The sequence below is a fragment of the Aptenodytes patagonicus genome, chromosome 5 (genome assembly GCF_965638725.1).
Source record: "Aptenodytes patagonicus chromosome 5, bAptPat1.pri.cur, whole genome shotgun sequence".
NCBI lineage: Eukaryota > Metazoa > Chordata > Aves > Sphenisciformes > Spheniscidae > Aptenodytes > Aptenodytes patagonicus.
In genome coordinates, this window is record NC_134953.1 from 73519176 (window position 1) to 73540478 (window position 21303).

At 46.2% G+C, this 21303-nt stretch overlaps 2 protein-coding genes across 3 annotated transcripts; both read right to left on the reverse strand.

The window, feature by feature from the left end:
* Positions 1-6672: 6672 nt before the first annotated feature.
* On the reverse strand, positions 6673-9364 carry C5H1orf52 (chromosome 5 C1orf52 homolog). The gene is made up of 3 exons (XM_076338263.1): positions 9098-9364; positions 8745-8952; positions 6673-7390 (listed from the first exon to the last, which is right to left on the reverse strand). Exons 1-3 carry the CDS (start codon positions 9356-9358, stop codon positions 7308-7310), a joined length of 552 nt encoding a protein of 183 aa, XP_076194378.1. The 5' UTR covers positions 9359-9364; the 3' UTR covers positions 6673-7307.
* Positions 9365-10594: 1230 nt separating this feature from the next.
* Positions 10595-18831, reverse strand: BCL10 (BCL10 immune signaling adaptor). 2 transcript variants are annotated; one of them, XM_076340535.1, is made up of 3 exons: positions 18734-18831; positions 14117-14405; positions 10595-13031 (listed from the first exon to the last, which is right to left on the reverse strand). In XM_076340535.1, exons 1-3 carry the CDS (start codon positions 18806-18808, stop codon positions 12667-12669), a joined length of 729 nt encoding a protein of 242 aa, XP_076196650.1. In that variant the 5' UTR covers positions 18809-18831; the 3' UTR covers positions 10595-12666. The 2 variants fall into 2 exon arrangements, with proteins under 2 accessions (XP_076196650.1, XP_076196649.1); XM_076340534.1 differs by having other exon boundaries at positions 18722-18831.
* Positions 18832-21303: the final 2472 nt, after the last annotated feature.

Consider the following 21303-nt stretch of genomic DNA (forward strand, 5'->3'; position numbering starts at 1 on the left):
GAAGAAAATAGTTCAAAGGAACCAGCAGCACAAACCCATTCTAATCTCTGGTGTGACTCCGCCTTCCAGGTCCAACTGATCTTTGCACATTTCTATCAACGACACAAATTCTGTGGACTCCTCCGAATACAAGGTTGCTCCCTTCTGTCTGTGATATTGTCCAGGTGAAGAACTAGCTCACGAGACTCTCTGTCCCTCTGTTATTCCCGCTATTTCTTGGTTCCTGATTATATGACTTACAGGCTTTTAGAAAGCAGTCCACTGCTACCAACACGTTTGTCTCAGGAACAGAACCATTCCCTGAGATTCCCACGTCCCACAGGAAGCCTCCTGTGCAATGAAAATACTGTATTTCTTTCAGCAATTTTCTGTATTTTGCCAACCTTTTACTCTACAGAAATCCTGCTTTTGTTTCAATCTTGACATTTTGAGACAGCCGCGGACTGCCTCGCTAACCGCCGCCTCTTGTTGTCCTCCTTGAAACTTCACCTTAGTCAATACATCCAGAAAACGCCTTTGGCAGTAATGGAATCGGATTTCTTAGCAAGGCGCTTCCATTTGCTCAAGGGTTTTCTAAACACATCCCATGCTAGTCTTTTTTTTGAGAAGGTTTTTCCTCTGTACCGTTTGCCCTCCTGTGAATTATAGAGAGAGGAGCCGGCGTCTCCCCCCGAGCACCCCTGGGAAGCCATTTCCACTCTGTTGCTGCGACAGCAATTAGCCTCTCAACAAGCTCACCTCCATAGGGCACCGGTACAACCATGCTTGTGCCCAGGCCTGATGGTACTGGGGTTTTTCCGGCTATTCGGAAACCAACCTTTCAGTATTTTCCAGTCTACTGAGTAATTGTGGGTGTCCTTACACATTCTCTCTCAAAATGGAGTTGCTGCACAGCTGTAGCCATTGCCAGGGATCCCTTTCAACTGGTACAGCCATTTATCCTTGAAAAACGCACACTTCAGCTGTAATCAGCTTCCACGCTTTTAAGACGGTCCCGCGTTGTTCTCACATCAAACCCACACCCAAAGCAAAAGCACAAACATCTGTGACAGGTAGTCAAAGGGGTTTGGAAAAAAATCGGCCAGCTAAGACAGAAACGGGCACAAGAGCCTTTCAAACCTGAAAAGAAAACCCAAATTGTATCCTGCTGGTGACTGAAAGCATTACATCTTTTCATCCAAATTCCGCCATGATGTTGCAAGATGAGCAAGCTGGCAAGTGAGCTTCCTGTCACCAGAGAAAGAGCGAGCCAGCCAGTGCCGCACAGCTTCTGCTTCCCTCCGTTGATAAAAAAAATCCTCCTCCTGCGCTGATTACAGGTTCACGATAGATTACCCTTTGTGGAACGCACTGCGTGTCCCTGGATTCAGTTTCAGATTGGCAGCCTTAGACTTATCACAAACCATTTGGCAATGAATCGGTTCTTCAATAGCGTTAGTATGCATGAAGCTGTCGCATAGGAATAGCAGGCTAACGGAGGGATGCCGTGCATCAACCTCTCCGTTAGCATTTCTAGGAGGAAGCACTGCCTGCCATGAAAGCCGTTATCCTCAACAGCTGTACTTCTTTGCTGATGTGAATTCTTCTCTTCCAGATCATCCTGACTTTCTTGGAAATCCGAGTAATGCAGCTGCTATTGTGCCAGCATCTGGAGGCAACACAATGTGTGCATTGCAAATTAATTGCCTTCCAGCCCCCGTTTTGCTAATCTTGACAAATTTTTAAGATAATTTTCTCAGATCAAACTTGTATGCATTTTTACTGCCTTTTTTTCCCGTTACACATAATGATCATCATCACATTTGATTCATCATAAAAACAGTGCAATGATGAGTCAATAGAGGGCTCATTTTCAGAGCCAATCTTCCCCATTTGTCAGCGGGGGTGTATGTTTGCTGTCACTGTCTCCTCTTGGAAGACAATCCAGGATAAACTGTTCTCTAGTTAGAGATTTTTTTAACATCTGAGCCACCAGTTTAAGTTTAGTAAGTGTTCACTCACGCATTTCACTGATCCTGATGCACAGAGTAGCCAGTTTTTCACTATTAGCTGCCCAAACCTGAAGAAAACCTGCAAGTCTGTTTCTTGTTCCATCAAACCTTGTCCTTCAGAGTCCTTCCCTCTTCTACTTTCAAAACAAATGAGAAAATCTTCTTACTGCTCATTTCTTCACACTTACCTGATCTGCTTCCTTTAAGCACTGCATCATTATCAATTTTTCTTGTTTAGTAAATCTCTGTTACTTCTAATCATGTAAAAAGGGGATGGAGGAGACTAGAATCCCCTTTTGGGGCACTGTTGGATGCACGCCTATAATTGCGAGGTTTATCGTGACCGCATCTTTCCCGGTAGCGCTCTGTCTAGTGACTTATTGAGGAACTTGAACGATGGCTGGTAATTTTACAGCTTCGTAGCTATGAATGCCAGGGATGCGTTATCAGTAATCTTGATCGAGAAGCCCAGCTCCAGATGAGCATTTATAATTGAGCCTATTGCCCATTTTTCTTGCAAGCTTTTTATGGTATCTGAATAAGACCTTACAGATCCTTGGCAAAATCAGTGGGATTTCTCTCCTTTTCTTCCTCTCCTGGCTAGTAGCTACATCCTATCTAGCTCAATCCAGGCATTTCCAAACAGCCTCTTTGTACCAGCTATATAGATACCTGTGGTTTTTCCCTGCAGGAGCAAGTACTGCTTAGTGAGTACCATACTATCAAAGCCGATCACTGGAAACAGTGACAACCAGGGGATCCGGCCCAGCCAGCACGGGTTCATGAGAGGCAGGTCCTGCTTGACCAACCTGATCTCCTTCTATGACCAGGTGACCCGCCTAGTGGATGAGGGAAAGGCTGTGGATGTGGTCTACCTGGACTTCAGCAAGGCCTTTGACACCGTCTCCCACAGCATTCTCCTAGAGAAGCTGGCGGCTCACGGCTTAGACAGGTGTACTTTGCGCTGGGTCAAAAACTGGCTGGACGGCCGGGCCCAGAGAATTGTGGTGAATGGAGTTCAATCCAGTTGGCGGCCGGTCACGAGCGGTGTTCCCCAGGGCTCAGTACTGGGGCCGGTCTTGTTTAATATCTTTATTGATGATCTGGATGAGGGGATTGAGTGCACCCTCAGTAAGTTTGCAGACGACACCAAGTTGGGTGGGAGTGTTGATCTGCTGGAGGGTAGGAAGGCTCTGCAGAGGGACCTGGACAGGCTGGATGGATGGGCCGAGGCCAACTGTATGAGGTTCAACAAGGCCAAGTGCCGGGTCCTGCACTTCGGCCACAACAACCCCATGCAGCGCTACAGGCTTGGGGAAGAGTGGCTGGAAAGCTGCCTGGCGGAAAAGGACCTGGGGGTGTTGGTCGACAGCCGGCTGAACATGAGCCGGCAGTGTGCCCAGGCGGCCAAGAAGGCCAATGGCATCCTGGCCTGTATCAGAAATAGTGTGGCCAGTAGGAGTAGGGAAGTGATTGTGCCCCTGTACTCGGCCCTGGTGAGGCCGCACCTCGAATACTGTGTTCAGTTTTGGGCCCCTCACTACAAGAAGGACGTTGAGGTGCTGGAGCGTGTCCAGAGAAGGGCAACGAGGCTGGTGAGGGGTCTGGAGCACAAGTCTTATGAGGAGCGGCTGAGGGAACTGGGACTGTTCAGCCTGGAGAAAAGGAGGCTGAGGGGAGACCTCATCGCTCTCTACAACTACCTGAAAGGAGGTTGTAGCGAGGTGGGTGTTGGTCTTTTCTCCGAAGTAACAAGCGATAGGACGAGAGGAAATGGCCTCAAGTTGCGGCAGGGGAGGTTTAGATTGGATGTAAGGAAAAATTTCTTTACTGAAAGAGTGGTGAAACATTGGAACAGGCTGCCCAGGGAAGTGGTGGAGTCCCCATCCCTGGAGGTATTTAAAAGACGTGTAGATGAGGCGCTTAGGGACATGGTTTAGTGGGCATGGTGGTGTTGGGTTGACGGTTGGACTCGATGATCTTAGAGGTCTTTTCCAACCTCAATGATTCTATGATTCTATGATTCTATGAAACGTTTTGTGTCTTTCCAGCCATTTTCTCAGCACAGTTTAGGACTCCAGCATTTTTTTTCCCACCACGGGGAGTTCTGTAGTTGTTTGCATTATAAGTCACTGATGATACAAGCATAACATTTCTTCTATGCAATCTCATTTACATACGATAAAACGCATTTGCTGTCTGTTATCTCTGAACTCAGAAAGATCAGTCCCCTCCCTGCTCTGGGCTTTTTTGTATGCCCTGTATGTCAAGAAATCTGACTTGCTTCAGAAGCTGCAGCGCTAGCACTTCTCTCATCATCTTCTCCTGAAGACGATGCACTGAGGCATCTCTACCAAAAATACTTCCAGCAGCAGAACCAGTCCACCCAGACAACTCGGCTTCAGACAGGCTTTCTCGCAGCCTTGTTTCAGATGCCTTACTAAAGAAAAAGAAGCACAGTTGCTTTTGCCGTTTCTCCTGAATAGGGAAGCTGCCACGGTCACTGCTTACAATGAAGATTTCCTCAATCTGTAAATAATACAACTAATCATTCTTCTCCCAGATTAGCCACGCTGGTTTTTCTCCTTGGAAACTGAGTATCAGATGGTGTTAACTTCAAGACAACTGGATACCACGTATATCATATTATCAGAAAACAAAAGGAGTGATTAGCATGGTAACTTCCTGAGCTGCCCCGTAGAATAGCAGAGCAAACAATACAAGGACAAAAGCCTCCTTGGTCATGGCAGTCGTGGGAATGCATCCTATTTCCAGAGCTGGTGACATTAACCTTCAGCTATAAGGCTCTTCAAGGAGCACTTCGGTAGCGAACAGAACTATTGTAAGACTTGAGAATTAGGGAGTCCATTCAACCGTGTACTTCATGTCAGATCCCTCACATGTCAAGAAATGGTACCATTCATCCCACGTAACCCTGGAGTAAATTCTGTACATGTAGGATAGCAGAGGCAGATTTCTCAGAAAGTGTCTTGCCAGACACACCGTCATTGCAACTCGCTGCCTGGACACAAACTGAACCTTTGGGAAACCGACCAAACATCTGATTTTCATATCTGAACAGGAGCTTGCTGTTATTCCCTACCCTCAGGTCTCCATGCCAGCTATAGTATAAACACGTTCCTGTTAAAAAAGGAGCATAAGCAGTCTTTTTTTTCTACCACATTCACTGAAGATTAGCACCTTCAACCCAGCAATATTAGGACAGCAGATACAGAAAAAAAACAGATTAGGGTGAGCCCTTTCATTCAGAGACTTCACGTTCAGCACTTCAAGAAAAAAATCCTTCATTTCTTCGTAAGCAAAGCTCACAGAAACCATTTTATCCCAGACGAATAGGACCAAGGGACCAGCTACGTAAGCAGCTCGTGACAATCCACATCCTGAAGTGGATGATGTAAGGCTGCATTACCTGCGTGGAGACAGCTATTCCTATAAGAGACCCGCTCTGCGTTAGATGGTAATTTTTCGTGGAAGTTTCATGTGCGATTACGAGAATGAGGGAGAATTTACATTAGCATTCTAGACAGAGCAAAGTACGGGCATTTAGAGTCTTTCAACTCAACAAAACGCAGATATCCACAGCGTCTAAACTGTCACGCTCCACTGGCTGTCCACCCAGTGAAGGCTCCATTTCAGCAAGGGATAAATACGGCTGCCGCGAAGGGCTCTTCATCCCAGCTGGAACTCAGCAGGGACATCATTAAGGGCATGGGAGGTTTCCCCTTGCAGCCCGGAGGCCAGCTCTGCTCTGCCCCCTGCTCGCCTAGTCCCTGCTCTGGCCCAGCCGTCGCAGCCCGAGATGAAGGAGCGTTTCGAGAAACTGCACACAGATTTGGCACCACCATCAGCTTTGCCTCCGACGCTGTCCCTCCTCTCGGAGCTCGCTACGAGTGTCAAGATACCAGGGTTTGGGCACGGGGAACCCTCAGCTGTGTACAAGTACCATTTTTTGGAATGGTTTCCAGACTGGCAGCACAGAAGGGGTGGAACATATCACGGGTTTGGCCCGACAGCCTGTGAAATTGGCAACGAGCAGCTGCGGAGTCCGCAGGTAGAGAAGGATCCAGAGGAAGCATTATCACACTGCCACGGCTAGAATTGCGTAACCTGTTGCTAACTTCACATACTCACTAAAAACGAATACATTTTTCTATGTATTGATGTTGAAAAGAATTTTTTTAAAAATCGCTTTTAAAAATATTAACATCACATTAGCACATACGCACACCGAATACGTTCTGCCAAATTAAAGCTAGTCCAAGACAAAAGGAAAATAAAAATTATGAATGTTTACATTAATAGTTTAATTACATCAACTTCTATTAGTAGGCCTAATCTCATTGCAGATTTCCTAAGGCACAGAAGCTTTATTTGAAAATAAACCTAGAGCAACCCTCCCTCCAACCCAGTTTTGCTGGCACTTTTTCATATACAGACCCCAAAACCCATGGAGCAGCGTATCACAAATGCAACATATTATGACTAGCACTTTGAGAAGATTACCAACTGTTTGTACTGAAATAAATACAATTTGGCAGCAAAGACTCTATCACAGCTTTGTCGTAATATTTTTGTGAAACATGAGACGCATCAGTGAAACATGAGACTAACTGATGCAGACCACATAACGTCAAAACTAATTATCAAATATTAAACTCCATTATTAGGTCCATGGTTTTTTCAGTTTTATATTTATTACAAACAAAACCCTGAGGAATCTGTTGTGTCGTAAGAAATACAGCACCGAAATGCATACAGTACAGAATTCATCCCTCCTATTCACCAAGCATGCAATGCAGTATTTACACCCACAGATGTTTTCAAACGTAGTTTTATTCCAGTGACCTATTTGCAGTCTTCACATACATTTCAAAACAACATTATGCAAACATATCACAGGACAGTACTTGAAGAATCTTTAGTATATACTCCTTTATAAAAGGTTTTGACACAATGGAAAAGTCAGTCCAGAAAAGCTCACGTTACCAGGTTTCTTGATAAGCAAAATACCACGAAGTCCTGTAACCTGCATGAGCACAAGCATCCATCGCAATGGATCCCTCTTCTAAATCCCTCTTGTAAATAAACAGGTTTAAATTTTGTTCAGTAGACGAGTTTCTATCACGACACCGTCCATTTAATTTTGTGCTTTCCAAAAGGCAAGCATACTACAGAAATAAAATTCCCTACCCAATAGGAGAGAGAAATTCAGTAAACATGTATTTGTTTCCCATTCCAGCAGAGGAATCCAAGTTCATTGAAATTCTCATTATGGCTAAATCCAGCACGCCCTGCTTATAACTTCTTCTTCTTCGCCTGCTCCCCAGAGTCTAGTTTACGTTTCTTAGCAGAAGCTGGTTCATCATCTTTTTCACCATCTTTAAACAGAAGAGAGAGTTAATCAAAGTCAGCAAAGCCAGTATTTTTGTCTTAAACACCATCCTCATCTCAGAACAACTGACTTAACCACATCTGAGATGCCTGGAAAAAAGACACAGTAGTATTAACTGACAACATCCTCACTTTTGGAATGTGGACAATATGTGGACAGAATAGGAACGATTACTTGTTATTACTACCACAGATCATTGAGGATAACTAAGAAGAGGCCTTGTTATGCTACCGTACAGTACCTGTTCTAAAAAACTTATCGTTTGAATAGATAAGACAAAAAGCTAGAAAATTACATTTTAGAAGCAGGAAGTAAAGTCAAGGTCAATTAACAGTTTATCTTCTTAGTCTTTGGGTGAAGGTTGACTAAGAAATGTGAAGGGGGGGGGGGGGGGAGCATACGGAACAAATGGAGCAAGACACGAGACAGAAAATCTGCCACTGGGGAAGGATCACCCAGAACAAAAAAAGGAGCAAGACAGCAAAAAAAACCCCTTCCTTTGGAAAAGGTTTGCTGACAACTTCACTGGCAAACCAAAACATTATCATGTGTTCTGAAAGCCCAGAATTTCTCCTTCTGGTTTTGTTCTCTTGGTTGTTACTGGCTATTCTCTTTCTCCAGCAAGTTTAAAAAAAAAATTCCTCCCTCCTGTCAAATATTTCTTTACTTCCTAGATTACCATTACAGCTTGTACCATGATTAACAGTGAAGAGGATAGTAAATATTTTCTTCAGTAATCTGTCACATGGACATTTTATTTAATTCCCCTCTTGGCCCCCAAGTTTTGCGAACATTATAATCTGACCTCCATCTACACCTAAGGTCAAGACGGCACCGTTTGAAGAAGCTCTCATACCACTCTCTGTTTTAGCAGTACCACGACCGAACCCGTTAGCTTCATATAACTACAGCTCTACAGGCTCTTTAATCATTCCCTGTTTCCGCTAACGACGACGGAAGGGGAGCAGAGAGACTGCTGGAGAGCCGATGTCGATTCCAGGCGAACCAGAACACAGGCACTGAGGCTTAACCGTCCCCGCAGCCCACCGCTGCTCTGCCCTCGAAGTTCTGCCAGCCCCATCTGCCTCCACCGCTGCTCTGCCGGCCCCATCTGCCTCCACCGCTGCCCTGCCCTCGAAGTTCTGCTGGCCCCTTCTGCCTCCACTGCTGCTCGGAGAGCAGCAGTGGAGGCAGAAGGGGCCAGCAGAACTTCCCCCGAGTTCTGGGCAGGGAGGGCTCCAGTCACAGCCACCCACCCACCCGTTTCGCTTCCCCGCGCACACGAATTTGCAACGCGCCCATCTGCGCAAAGCGCAGCCGCCTCACGCCGGGATCCTCACCCGACTCCGGGGGTTCCTGCTCTTCATCCGGCAGAAACCTGGCTCTGCTGGCCTGCCGGGGCGCGTCGTCGCCGTTGTCCTCGTAGATGTTGGACCACTTTATGGCCATGTCGAGGGCAGGGGGCGGCGGGGGCTTCTTCTCGGGCGGGCTGTAGGTCTCCGGCGGGGGCACGGCGTTGCTCTTCCACACCTTGAACTCCCTGGGGGGCTGGCAGGAGAGAGCAGGGCACCCGTCACACCGGGCCTCGGCGCCCGGGGCGGCTGCGAGGCGGCGCGGCCCGGCCCGGCCCGGCCCCGGCGGCCGCCTCGGGCCGTCCTCCCCCCTCCCCCCGGCGCCCCACCGGCCCCCGCACCTCCTCGGGCGCCCGCAGGACGCGGCTCTCCCAGTCGATCTGCTTGTTGAGCGGGTTGTAGAGGAAGGCGGGCGGCTGCGACACCCTACGGAAGAGCTCGTCGGGCGGCGGCAGCCGCGGCCGCCGCCCCGGGCTGCCCCCCGCCGCCGCGCCGCCCCCCGCCTGGCGCTCGTCGGGCTGGGGCTCGTCGGCCTCCGAGTCGGAGCTGGAGCTGCCGTAGGCCGCGAAATAGCCCAGCGGGTCCTCTCCCTCCGCCGCCATGGCGGGGCCCGCCGCCGCGACACCGCCCGCGCGGAAACCGGGCCCGCGCCGAGGGTTCCGGCCTGCCGCCGCGCCGACGGGAGCCCGAGCCCCCGCAGCCCCGCCGCGGCGGCCCCTGCTGCCGCCCGCCCCGGGCCGGGGCCGGGCCCCGCGCTGGCCCTCGGGAGGCGAAACCCAGGGTTGTTTTCGTCCGGGTGGGCTCCCAGCTTGTAGGCGGCGAGCGGGACGAGGTGGGAAAAGCCGGCCTCTCCGCGCCCGCCCTGGGGCGTGGGGGGTTCACCCCCAGCGGCTCGGGGGTTTTCTCCCTCTAAGCGACCACAGACAGATACAGAAAATCAGACGTGAAACTGAGACGACCTCCGTTTCTCCTTTTTTTACACCTGCAGGCCTCAGTAGCGAGAAAAAGGGCAGATAAAGCTTTGAACGGCGCCTGTCCAAGTAATAGCTTAAGCAGTCACGTAGGCTACCTTCGCCAAAACGGATTTTTGAAATCTGTTGGAAAAAGTTTGTACTAGACTTCTCTTGTCAACAGGGCCCATACATCTGGTTTTGCATCAGCTAAAATGCTTACTAGCACTGTTCAGGTTACTTATACTACCAAGGAAGCAGGATAAGGTCTAAGGGCGGGCCTTTGGTTATAACATGATCAGTTCCTTTAATTGCAAAGATACTGAACTGGGTCCAGCTGGTCTCTCATAATCAATACTATAATGATTATTTTGAAAGTACACAAAGTACGATGAAAACAACCGCTGAAGCAAGCCTCCATGGCCCCTGCAACATCTGCAAATCCTTTTTTGAGTACTCCTCCGTACTCAAAGGTTTTGTTTCTCCCCCACTATTAAAAAAAAAAAAATGAAAATCTTAATTTAAGAATGAAGTCAATATATGCATGGCTGGAAGCAATGCTTCTCACATCTTTAAGAAGTTGAGCGATGGAGCCATTTGAAAAAAAGCAAGAATCAGGTTAGCAATACTACTAGCCATGAACCACAGAAAGCGTAGTTAAGCACTTACTTAGGTCTTAATTTCACCTGCACGCTTTCCCTGTACACAGCTCTTGACAGGCACAGGTGCTTCACATTAAGTCAGTCTTTCCACCAAAGACAAACCTCTCTAACAAGACAATGAGAACAAAAGCCTCCCACACTAGCAAAACCAAAACCACGCATCCAGATACTGGCCTGAACTGCACTTACAACCTATACATTTTAATAATGAGAGGTGCAGACAGGAAAACAGGCAATTATACAAAAGAATTTATTCCAAAAGTTGTGATAAAAATATTTCAAGGTTTTAAAAAAAAAAAAAAAGCATGTTATAAACATTTGGTAAGATAATACATTCATTTAAAGTCTCAGGTTAATAGGCTCCACTGCAGGAGCGGTCCCTGCACAGGCAGGCTTCCTGCAGGCTGGGCGGCGCGCTGTGGGGCAGGCAGCACGCCTCGCGCATTCCGGTTTAGATCTGCAAGGCTGTCTTCAGCCTGAGCTGATGCTCTTTTTCAGCTAAGGCCAAGCTTGCTCACTTTCCTCCGTTTACAAGAATCCAAGAAGGGACCCAAACCTAAGCACAAGCTCTTTAAGTGGTTACAGCGGGCATTTAGAAAAATAAATTGTCAGACATCCCACATACGTGCAACTACAGTTCAAGTTAATGGAAGAGAGGGATTTAAACCCACCCTTGATTTCATGTTAGAGAGCAAAATTTTGCTTGCGTATTTAGGCACTTAACTTCCAGAGTGCCTTCTGAACCAAGCAGTTTTGCCAACAAGCATTTTCCACCATCCTGACAGTCTATGACCTTAGATGTATACAAGAAAACCAAGGACTTTATAAACACTGAACAGAAGCCCCTATCTTTATCGAACGTAAGCTATTCATAGACTAAGTATGGAGTGTAGTTGAACATTGCAGTTTATTTTAACCTACTTCCAAAACCAGAGTAAACATGAAAAAAAAAGTTTAGAGACTACATTGAGGTCCTGCAGATGGCCTGTCTCCACAAAAGGAGAACAGAGTTTCGGATTATTACCTGGGTTTGAATCTGAATGGAATTACACGGCTATAGCGCTGTATGAGAACCAAAATAATTTAAAGACTTAAATACAAACCTGCCCTTCGATATACTGAAAAAAATCCCGTCACTTTAAAGTGTAGTACTGCAGAACACAACTGTACACATTTCCAAGTAGGGGTTTGTCTTTGCCTAGTAATTTTAAAGTGATTATAGGGCAACTTCATAAAAAGTAGATTACAACTCAAGAGTAGAGTATGAGAGGAGCACAGCATGTCACATTGTGTCAAGAAACGAGAACCTTCCCATGTTGAAATAGTTTTAAATGCATTTAAGACTGAACAATTTGAAATGTAAACCTGTCTATCTGCTTTGAAGAGTAGGTATCTGAAGTGCAACATTTCCAAGAGTCCTTCAGTTATGGATACTTTCTTGCTACAGGACTCCTCCTCTACTTACCTACTGGGACAAAACGTATAAGCTTTGCTCCTTAATAGCATTATACAATAACATTCTCTTACCGCTCACATGACGCTGCTGCAGCAGTTTACATTCCTTTTGCAGTACTAATGAGAATTTATATTTAAAGTGCATCTCAAATCAGGAATCTCTAACTAATATACAAGAATAATATGCTAAGGCTTGTGGAAGTATATTTACTAACTCAAATCACCTCGATACCGAGTGCCTTTTGATTTAGTGGCAGGACAGAGAACAAAGTTCAGACAATTAACAGACTTCTTGCAAATAAGTATAGCTACAGATTTGGCCAGATTGTTTTGGGTTTGGTTTTTTTTGTTTGTTTGGTTTTTTTTTTTTTGCAAATGGAGCTGCACACACATACGTAGAGGGCAGAATTTATCCTACAGAGAAACATTTAATTTGGTAAATGAGTTTAAGCTTTTTGGTAAGTGAGCTTAAGCTTTTAGTTCAGGAAGTTATTTTTCAATACTCAATACTTTTCCTAACCATCTTTCCCAATTCATTTGTTCTATAACTGCAGCTTAAATATCTGCAACTAAATGTGAAATCTGAAATATACCGGTTTAAAAAACAAACCTTTGCTGGTGTAGTACCATGATCTTTTGAAGAAAGCTCCTTAAAGAACATAAAATCAAGCAGCTCCAGAGTCACCTAATTACAAAAAAAATTACTCCTTAAAAACAGTAAATAGCATAGATTGTTTCCTCTGATTTTGCTAGCTAGCAGTTTGAAAACACTTTTTTAACCTTTATAAGACATCACACAGTTTCAGTACCGTTTGGTTGAAGAGACAAAAGTCACTACATTCGCTATGGTTGAAGAGAACGTGATCTTAAAGGCAAAAAGCAATTGTCACTTGAACTAGTACATGGTTCTTGCTGTTCTGACTGGAGCTCTGGGGGGAGAGGGGGTGCACCGGGGTCTCCAGGCCCTGGAAGGGTGGCTGAGAAAACAGCACTCTCTGCATTTCCCATCTCAGCAATTGGTAAATTCATCGAATGAAGAGAGACAGCAGACATAAAGGCGGCGGTGCTATAATCTTCTTCCGGATGATGTATCTGGGCAGATTCTTTGTCTTTTGTTTTATCAAAAAAATTAGATTCATCAGAATATGATCTAGAAAGATTATTTGTTCCTCCATAGAGCGTGGTCATACAGGTGCTGCAGCTTAGACCTAAGACAAAAAACAGAGACTGGATTTAATTACAATATGGTGCACTCTTAAAACTGTGCTCTGATTTAGTATCAGCAAGACTGTCAAAGATCAATTGTCTGTATTTTTAACAGACTAACCTCTTCATCTCACCTGTGACATCCCAATATTCCCAACAAATTAAAAAATACACGCAGGTTATCTAGGCTGATGTGAATGATTTTTCTGTATTGGCTACTATTTGACAAAGACGCATCGTAATTTAAGCCCCATTTTAGGAAGTCACTTTAGCCCTTTGACCTATCTTCTGATAGATTTTTCTGTGTTCTTCAAACTTTTAAAAGCTTCAGCTACATGGCTCTACTCCAAAGTGGACTGCATTTGAAGGCTGTTTTACCTGAAGCCAGAGAAAACTTCAGGCCTTTCATCTCTAGGGTTAAAATGTACTTCTTCCTTCTTTATTTCTCTTTTGATGCGCGTGGAAGGAGAAGTAAGGCTTTTGGTTTAGAAGGCTTACACGTTCTTTATCTGCCTTAAGATACGAGTACATATAGTCACTTCAAGCTTTGTGTGTCAGCAAAACCTCTCTACCTGTATGATGCAACACATGCATACATTTACCGTGCCTAATTTTAAGTTTTGGCATTGAAGGCATACAGGAGAATTCCCCTCAGGTTGCATTTGCTGGCTTATCTTCTGCTGAGGTGCAAAGTTTAACAAAACCAGAGCATCCTGCCACTGCAGTAAATAGCTCCAAGAGAAATGCAAGATGGAGGATAACCACCTATTTTGAGTTCTGAATTAGAACCTCATAGAAAGCAAGACTGAAATGTGACAACAGACTTATCATAACAACTCATGATAGGTTTTTTTGCAATTTGTTATTTGTGATGTGTTCAGATAGCAAAAAGGCAAAGCCAGGATACATGCACTAGGATCTTAAACCCAAACAGGTGATATTTCCAGGAATGTTGTCCCAAACACTAGAGGAAGAAAAAAAAAAAATCTGTACTAAGAAACATGATTTAAAGAATTGTTGGAGTTTAATTTTGCAGACCCTTAAAATAAAACCTATGTCTTACAAAATAGTATTATAAACTTCTCACCTTTGAGAGCTTCAAGTTTTTCATTTTTGACTTTCAACACTACGTCAGTTATCTTTTGTAACAGGAAGTTTTGTGTTCTTTCTCGCCTGATAGATTCAATCAAAGCATCTAGTCCCTTTGGGTTTTCTGCTAAGTAGTCCAATAACTTCCCAGTTTTTTTCCTACTGGAAGATCGAGAAGAAATTTCTTCTGTGTCCTCTCTAGTGAGTATTTTCTTTGAACGTAGGTAGTCAAAGTGTCTCTCAGCTATGATTTTATCACACAGGTAAGGACGCATCCTTTCTAAAGCCTGAAAAATAAAAAAAACTAGGATTAGCCAGTCTTTCAATTTATTTAGAAGCCTGCATTTGAAACCTATATGATTTTGATACAGGTTAAGGAAACAATTTTTAAAGCTGCCACCATGTTACCTAGCAGATTTTTCTCAGTGTAAAAAAATACTTTTTTTTTTTTAAAACGTTATCTAATATACTTAGCCCTTTCATTAGTTTCCTCTGAGTGAACTCAGGAGTTTTAATGCATGTTAAGTAATAAGGTGAATACTCACTGAAAATGTTAGTTACATCAAGTCTGTGGTTATCAAATTTCAGAACATTCACCCAGTAAAAATGAAGTTATACCAACAAAACACAACAGCACCCACTCACTTTGTCTACAGACACACCCATTCGCGCTGACTACCCAACTGCCACATTTCCATACTATCCGTATCCACGAGGCACAACTCCAACATGTTGCAATTATTGATGTTTTCTGTACATTGAGTAAAAGCAGTCTTGGAGCAACAGCATGAATATACTCACTGTTTAAAAGCTTTGTTAAATAAACACTGTTATTTACAAGTTCAACAGATTACTGGCATCCTAAATACACGCACTTTTATCCACAGATGTACCTACTCTTAACTTTACCGGCTGCTTTTTGTCTTCATCAAGCTGCCTTCTTTTGGTTTAAGATTTTATATTAAACATCTGAAGCATCTTGCACACCTCTAACATGCTGCGCAGACCACTGAGAGTTAGTGCAACTCTGATGACTCTGGCAAAAGCAAAATGACTCTACCCTCTGCAGCATAACTTCAGCTTACAAGTGTAAACTGGTTGCTTAAGCCCTCTCCGTAAGCAGCAAAAAGAAAGAGGTGGAACAATCCGCCTGTGGGAGGGAACCCATCGTCAAAAGACCCTAACGTGCAGTCAATTAACATTGGGTACGATGAAGCAGACATCTGTCTTGAGCACTTCAGCAGCAGTGCCACTTTGCATCTTCAGGAACTGTAACACCTAGTATCAGATCACATTCCCTCAGAGATCATCTTCCTGGGGAAACATGCTACCTTTTGTAACCATATTCAATTCTAACCTGACTACCAATTTATTTTGGAGGTGATTTTATAGGAGTGATGTCAGAACTAAGAACTGCCATGTCACCACTTTGATTTCCTCCTTGGAAGATCAAGCACCCTCTCTTACACTGACCAATTTATTTTTACAGTTATCGAAACAAAAAACAATCCTCCTCCACCTTGTTCAGAAGGTACATGCAAGCACAAACATCGCCAAAATGTAAATATCCATCTTATTTCAATCTGTACATTAACAAGCCTGCTTGATATCAACATCAAAACAGAATCAATGCATGTGTTCACTGAAACCAGAGTTGTATCTACTACTCTGTGAAGATGAGAGTCACAAATGACATCTCTGTGCCTGAAAAACAAGCTCTCATTTTATATAATGCTACAAAATTGGCAGTTTCTCCTGCCAACATTTTTCACTGTGCAGAATTACACAAGTCAGATACCCACTAGCTGAATATTACTGATGTGAAAAAAACTAACGCCCCCCCCAGTCTCATTTGATTCAGAAAAAAAAAAAATATATTTGAGAGCCAGAAGGAAAAGCACCTTTACAAACAAGACACGTTGGAAAGAAACAAAACTTCTTTCCTGAAGAAGGTTTTCAAATATCCTCCTGCTTTTTGAGATTAGATTCCATAACAGCCGCATTTAAAAATTAAAATTTGAAAATGACTGTTTGCCTTATAGCCATTTACTAGCTCAGTAAATAGAAGCGGAGGGAAAGCTAGATATAAAGATGCACTTTAAGACAGATTATTTCAAACAGCAAAATACTGTCTGGCATACCAGTGCTAGGGAAAGCACCAATAACTCTTAAAGAAAAAGCTTCCTGGCCTGCTCCACTAAGTATAGCAGAGGATAAATGTGTTCTTCTAGTTGCTCTTTAGGATCTAACAAATACTAAGCTATCAATAAACAGCCTGTGGTTACACAGTTGTTAAAGAAAACATCAGATGAGCATGCACGGAAGATAAAGGAAGGCTTTTGGCAGTAGACTGTCACTACTAGATTGAATACAACGTAAAACCGAAAATGTAAGGGTGCAGCTCCATGGTGGTCAATTTAAGCGCAAGGAACGCTCTCCCCTGCATGGCAGCTGAGTGTTCCTACCCTTTCCCTTGTACTGGATGAGAAGACCCAGTCAAGAAACTGAATTGGTGCTTTTTTTTCCCCTCCTACAGCCAGATTAATTATCCGATCCAGTTTAATGTGCAGTCACAATTGGCACTAGTGGTGGCATAACAATTATAAGAGCAGAAAAGTGCAACAGTACAGCTTACATCAATTTACGTGGCTCTGGAATACAACTCAAGTGTCCAACTGCAACAACCCGTGCCTGAATGGTTACGAATGTAGTAGGCAATACAGATTTCTTCAGTTCTCACGAAAATCTCATCCTACGACCAGAAGGACCAATCAACAAACTCTGAAACGCAAGTCAGTCAACGTTTCAACATTAAAAGAATAGAGCGAGTTGTTATTGAATAGAAAGACTCTTGTGTTTTGACTAACACCTTCCTGTAATGAGTCTTTCACTGTATGAAGCGTATCAGTTCTGAATTCCCCTCCGCACCGTCCTCGTAGGTTAAGTTTATGAGGGACAGAAAGAGCAAACACATCAGAACAGAAGCTTTAAATATACTTTGCTCTACATTGATTATTTTGTATGGCTCACTGCCTCCTTCCCAGCTCTCGGATGTAAGACTCCAACCTTTAAAATTCCTCCTCAAGACAAGTTTACCCAGGCCAAGTTATCCTTGCAAGTTAGCTTTCTGAGGTGTGCTGTCACATAATATAGTCAGAACTTCTGGTAATGCAGCACTCCTGGTTGAAGTGACCCTATCAAAGTTACCTGAACAGCTTTGAAACAGCTAAGTGAGTTCACACTGAACCAGCACTTTGTATCGTGAAGCCACAACATTTAAAATGTGAGAGAAGAAGCTCTAAGGTTGGATTTAATGGACTGTATTTTGATGATAAAACTAATGTTATTTCTTTCTACATATTAGGTTTCCATCAAGTCCTCCAGTTACTATGGGAGACCCTGTAAGATTAAGGGCTGAAGCGACATACGTGCACTTCTGTGAGATGCAGCCGTGAATTCAGTCACTGACACAGATTAACATACATATCATGTTATATATATAATCTGATTTAAGTAGTTCTTATCTTTTTTTGGTGTAACTACCGGATGCTAACTATTGCAGTATTATCCTGTGGTTCCACAGAAGCAAGTAATAACATGAAAATCATGCCTCATAAAACTATGACAAAGCATTTAAAGAAACTTACGTATGCATAAAGCTAGTAAGAAACCAAAGCCAAACTCCAAACGTTCTTTATTGTACTTTAAAGGAACACAAAAAACCAAATAAGGCAAACATAAGACACTGTAAATTACAAGCAGAAGCATGGATGGTCAATAAATAATTGATAAACTGGGATTTAAAAAAATTTTTTTTTTTTAAACTTAACCAACCATTTATTGAGGTTGGTTAGCACATTGCTTGCTTCCCAGTCTAGCAAAGAGGTAAGCAGATCCAGACTGAATCAGGATGAGGTCTTCCCTCAGACTCCAGACACCAGTGAATAAATATGGGGAAAAAAGATACAATCACGAAAATACAGAACAAAAAGCCTCAAAAAAGTTACCGATATTTAATCCAAATATTCGTGCTCTGTAAGAGAGAATCTTATTAACGCCAAGAGAAGCATATACATTTGCAGCTAACCTGCCTCATGGCGGTACACAGAGACACCCCGCAAACCAAACCCTCGCTGCTCTGGCCTTGAAACGCGACGGCGGAGTAGACCGCCGAGAGGAAAACAGGAGAAAACTGGACTTTCGGGTGAATACCTGGCCCCCAGGGTCAACTTTTTGCAAGCCGTGATCAGCCTTATACCGGGAAGGCCCCCGGAGGCCAGAGCCGCGGGCTGCCGCTCCCGGCGGGACGCCCCGGGGGCCCCAGCCCGGCGCCGCGGAGCCCAGGGCCGGGCCCGCCGCGCCCCACGTGACCTGCCCGCCCCCGCGGGCGCCCTCCCCGGGAAGGCGGCGGGGAATTCCGGGCGGCGCGGCGGGGGCTCGGCCCGGCGGCCGCTGGCGGCCCTCCCGCCTCCGCGCCGGCCTGCCCCCTCGGACGCTCGCTCTGACAGGGCTTCCGCTTCCTCCGCCCGGGCCCTAGCCCCACCCCGCCGCTCCGCGCCCCGGCCCCGGGCGCTCCGACCTCTCGGCCCAGCCCGCCACTTACGTCCTTCTTCACCTCGGCCATCTCGTCCTCCGTCAGCGGCCGCCCCGCAGCCCCCGAGGAGCCCGAGCCCGGGCCCGGGCCCTCCATAGCGGAAACCCCTCCGCCGGCGCCGCCGCCGCTGGCGAAAACCGCTCAAGGCAGCGCTTCCGGCCCGGCCCCCGCCCACGCACGCCCGGCCCCGCCCCGCGCCCGCCCACCCACCAATGGGCACTCAGGGAAGGCACTCCGCCCCCACGGCGCTCGCCGGCGCGTGGCCCCGCCCAGTGGCGCGTGCGCGGAGGGGTGTGTCGTCCCCCCCCGCCGTGGGGTGGCCGTTGGTGCCGCCACTCCCGTGTCGCGGCGGCCTGGCCCGGCCCGGCCCAGCCGAGCCCGCCCGCCTCAGGAGAAGGCGGGGAGGCCCAGCTCGGGCTCCCGGCGGAGGAGCCGCCCTGGGCGAGGGCTTCCTTCCTGCGGGCCGGGCCCGCGGCCTTCGGCGGCGCAGGGAGCGGTGAACCGCCGGGCCTGGCGGCGGGGTTCCCGCCTCCCCTGCAGAGGCGCGGGGAGCGGCTCCCTTGGCGGGTTAAACCCTGCCCTTCTCCGGAACCGCCACCCGACTGCGGCAGTCGCCTGCGCCTGCAGCTCGCAGCTGCCTCCCGAGGACGTTGTCAGAGCCCCTCCGTTAAACCAGGTGTTGGGAAGCGGCGAGCGGGCGCGGGTGCCTCGGGCCGGTAGCTCTTGGGGTTACCAGCATTCAGCGGCGCCGCACGGAAAGGCTGCGGTTTATCTGGGTGATGACGTACTCCTTACGGCGTTTTTAAGTTAAATGATTGACGGCAGGAGGACGTGGGGCTTTACAATAGACTTTAGGGACTGCAGGTCTGAGGAGAAGCCAAGCCGTAGGCGACGGAGCAGTCAGCAGCTCCCGTGTCGCTCCTCCGACGGCCGGACGGCCCCACGCTCTCGGCCTCGGCACCGGAGGGTGCCGCTGCCCCGCCGGGAGACGCCGCTGGGGCCGGGGCTGCTCCCGCCCCCGCCCGCGGGGCCGCCCGGCGCCGCTGCGGATCCTCCCGGCCCTGCCCGGCGCAGGAGCAACCTCTGAAAGAAAGGACAGAAAACAAAACTTAATCGATTGGTATTTTCTCAGCTATCAAAGGTAAAACTCAGGCTATTGCTGCAGTCTCGAAAACTTCGTTTCCAGCAGTTAAACGTGAAAGCGTACAGAAGTAGAAGCAAGCAATGCTGGGTTTTGCCGTCAGTAAGGCAGAACTACCAGTTTTACGGTATTTCGCAAAGTCCTTTCACTTGATATGCCTTCTTAATGCAATCATACGTCAAATATTAACTGCAGTGGTATCTATTTTACAGTGCTAGTATTCCCAGCTTTTCAATAAACACATTGGATAGCAAAGGTCCTGCCCAGAACGTTTAAAAAATAAAGGACTAGTCACCGTTCTTACCTGGTGACAGGGCTGATTTCTGTAGAGCTGGGTGTTAAAATCACAGCCAGTCCCCAAACTGGTTGCCAGAAAACACCCAGCCAGCTCCGCTCCCCACCACTGCTGTGAAGGACACTTCTGCCCAGTGAAAACTCCTCCAGACTCGCCCTCATCATCCAGCCCTGCGGACCTGATGGCTGGTAATTTGGCAGCAGACCTCTGCTCACAACCCAAATCCTTCTGTGGCGTTATTCCCACCCCAAGAAGCCTTTGTTGTAGCGCATTTGAATTTCTCAAAGCTGTCTGTGTATCTCCGGATTAAACATCTGAAACAGAGTAAATGAGTATGTATCTATCTCGTGTTTGCCTGCTCAGAGGGCTGCAGGGCAGGCCATTTTTTTCAAGTCCAAGTGCCTACGTCCTCCCTAATCCTGTGCCCTCCAAGTCCTCCCTAATCTGTGCTAGGTACCCAAAAACATGGAAAGGTTTCAGATTCTCTGATGCTTCCAGCGAGCTGATTGTGGCACTTCTGAGACAGAGCCAGGCGTCTTCCCAGCCCCTGACTCCCATCCTTGTTCATTAAACCAAATGCCTTCCAGCTCCTCCTCTTCAAGATGAATTACATTGTAGGCTTTGCTGGCTCTGTACAATACTGCTGATCAAAATTGCTATCGTGCATTCTGGATTTAGAGTATTTGTTAATAACCTTGCTCAGTGAGAGGCGCAGTTCAAAGCCACGCGATGTCTGGAGGGTTAGGCTTCTGATTCCTGAGCCATGTATGAGACAAACTGAAATGAATTAACTTCAGCAATCAGAAAAAGAGCATGTGGTTAGAGAATACAAGAATAGAATGTATTTTAGCAGGCTTAATGCTGATAAACCCTAACAGGATTTAATGGTCCAGGCAGCTGGATGAAGACTACTCTCAGCATGAAACTCATTTCAGGAGGTTAACATCAGTTCAATATTAAGAAGCAAGCTGCAGTGAAGAGCAAGTTAGGGATAATTTCTTTCAAGGGAGCTGGGAAGATTTTGGACACTGCATTGGTTTTATGAGTGTGTACATACGTAATGTCCATCTAGAATAGATTTCTGGAGTAAATTTCCAAATAAGTTTTGGAAACTGCTTACAAACCAGAGCTGTTCAAGTCTTTCACAGTATCGGT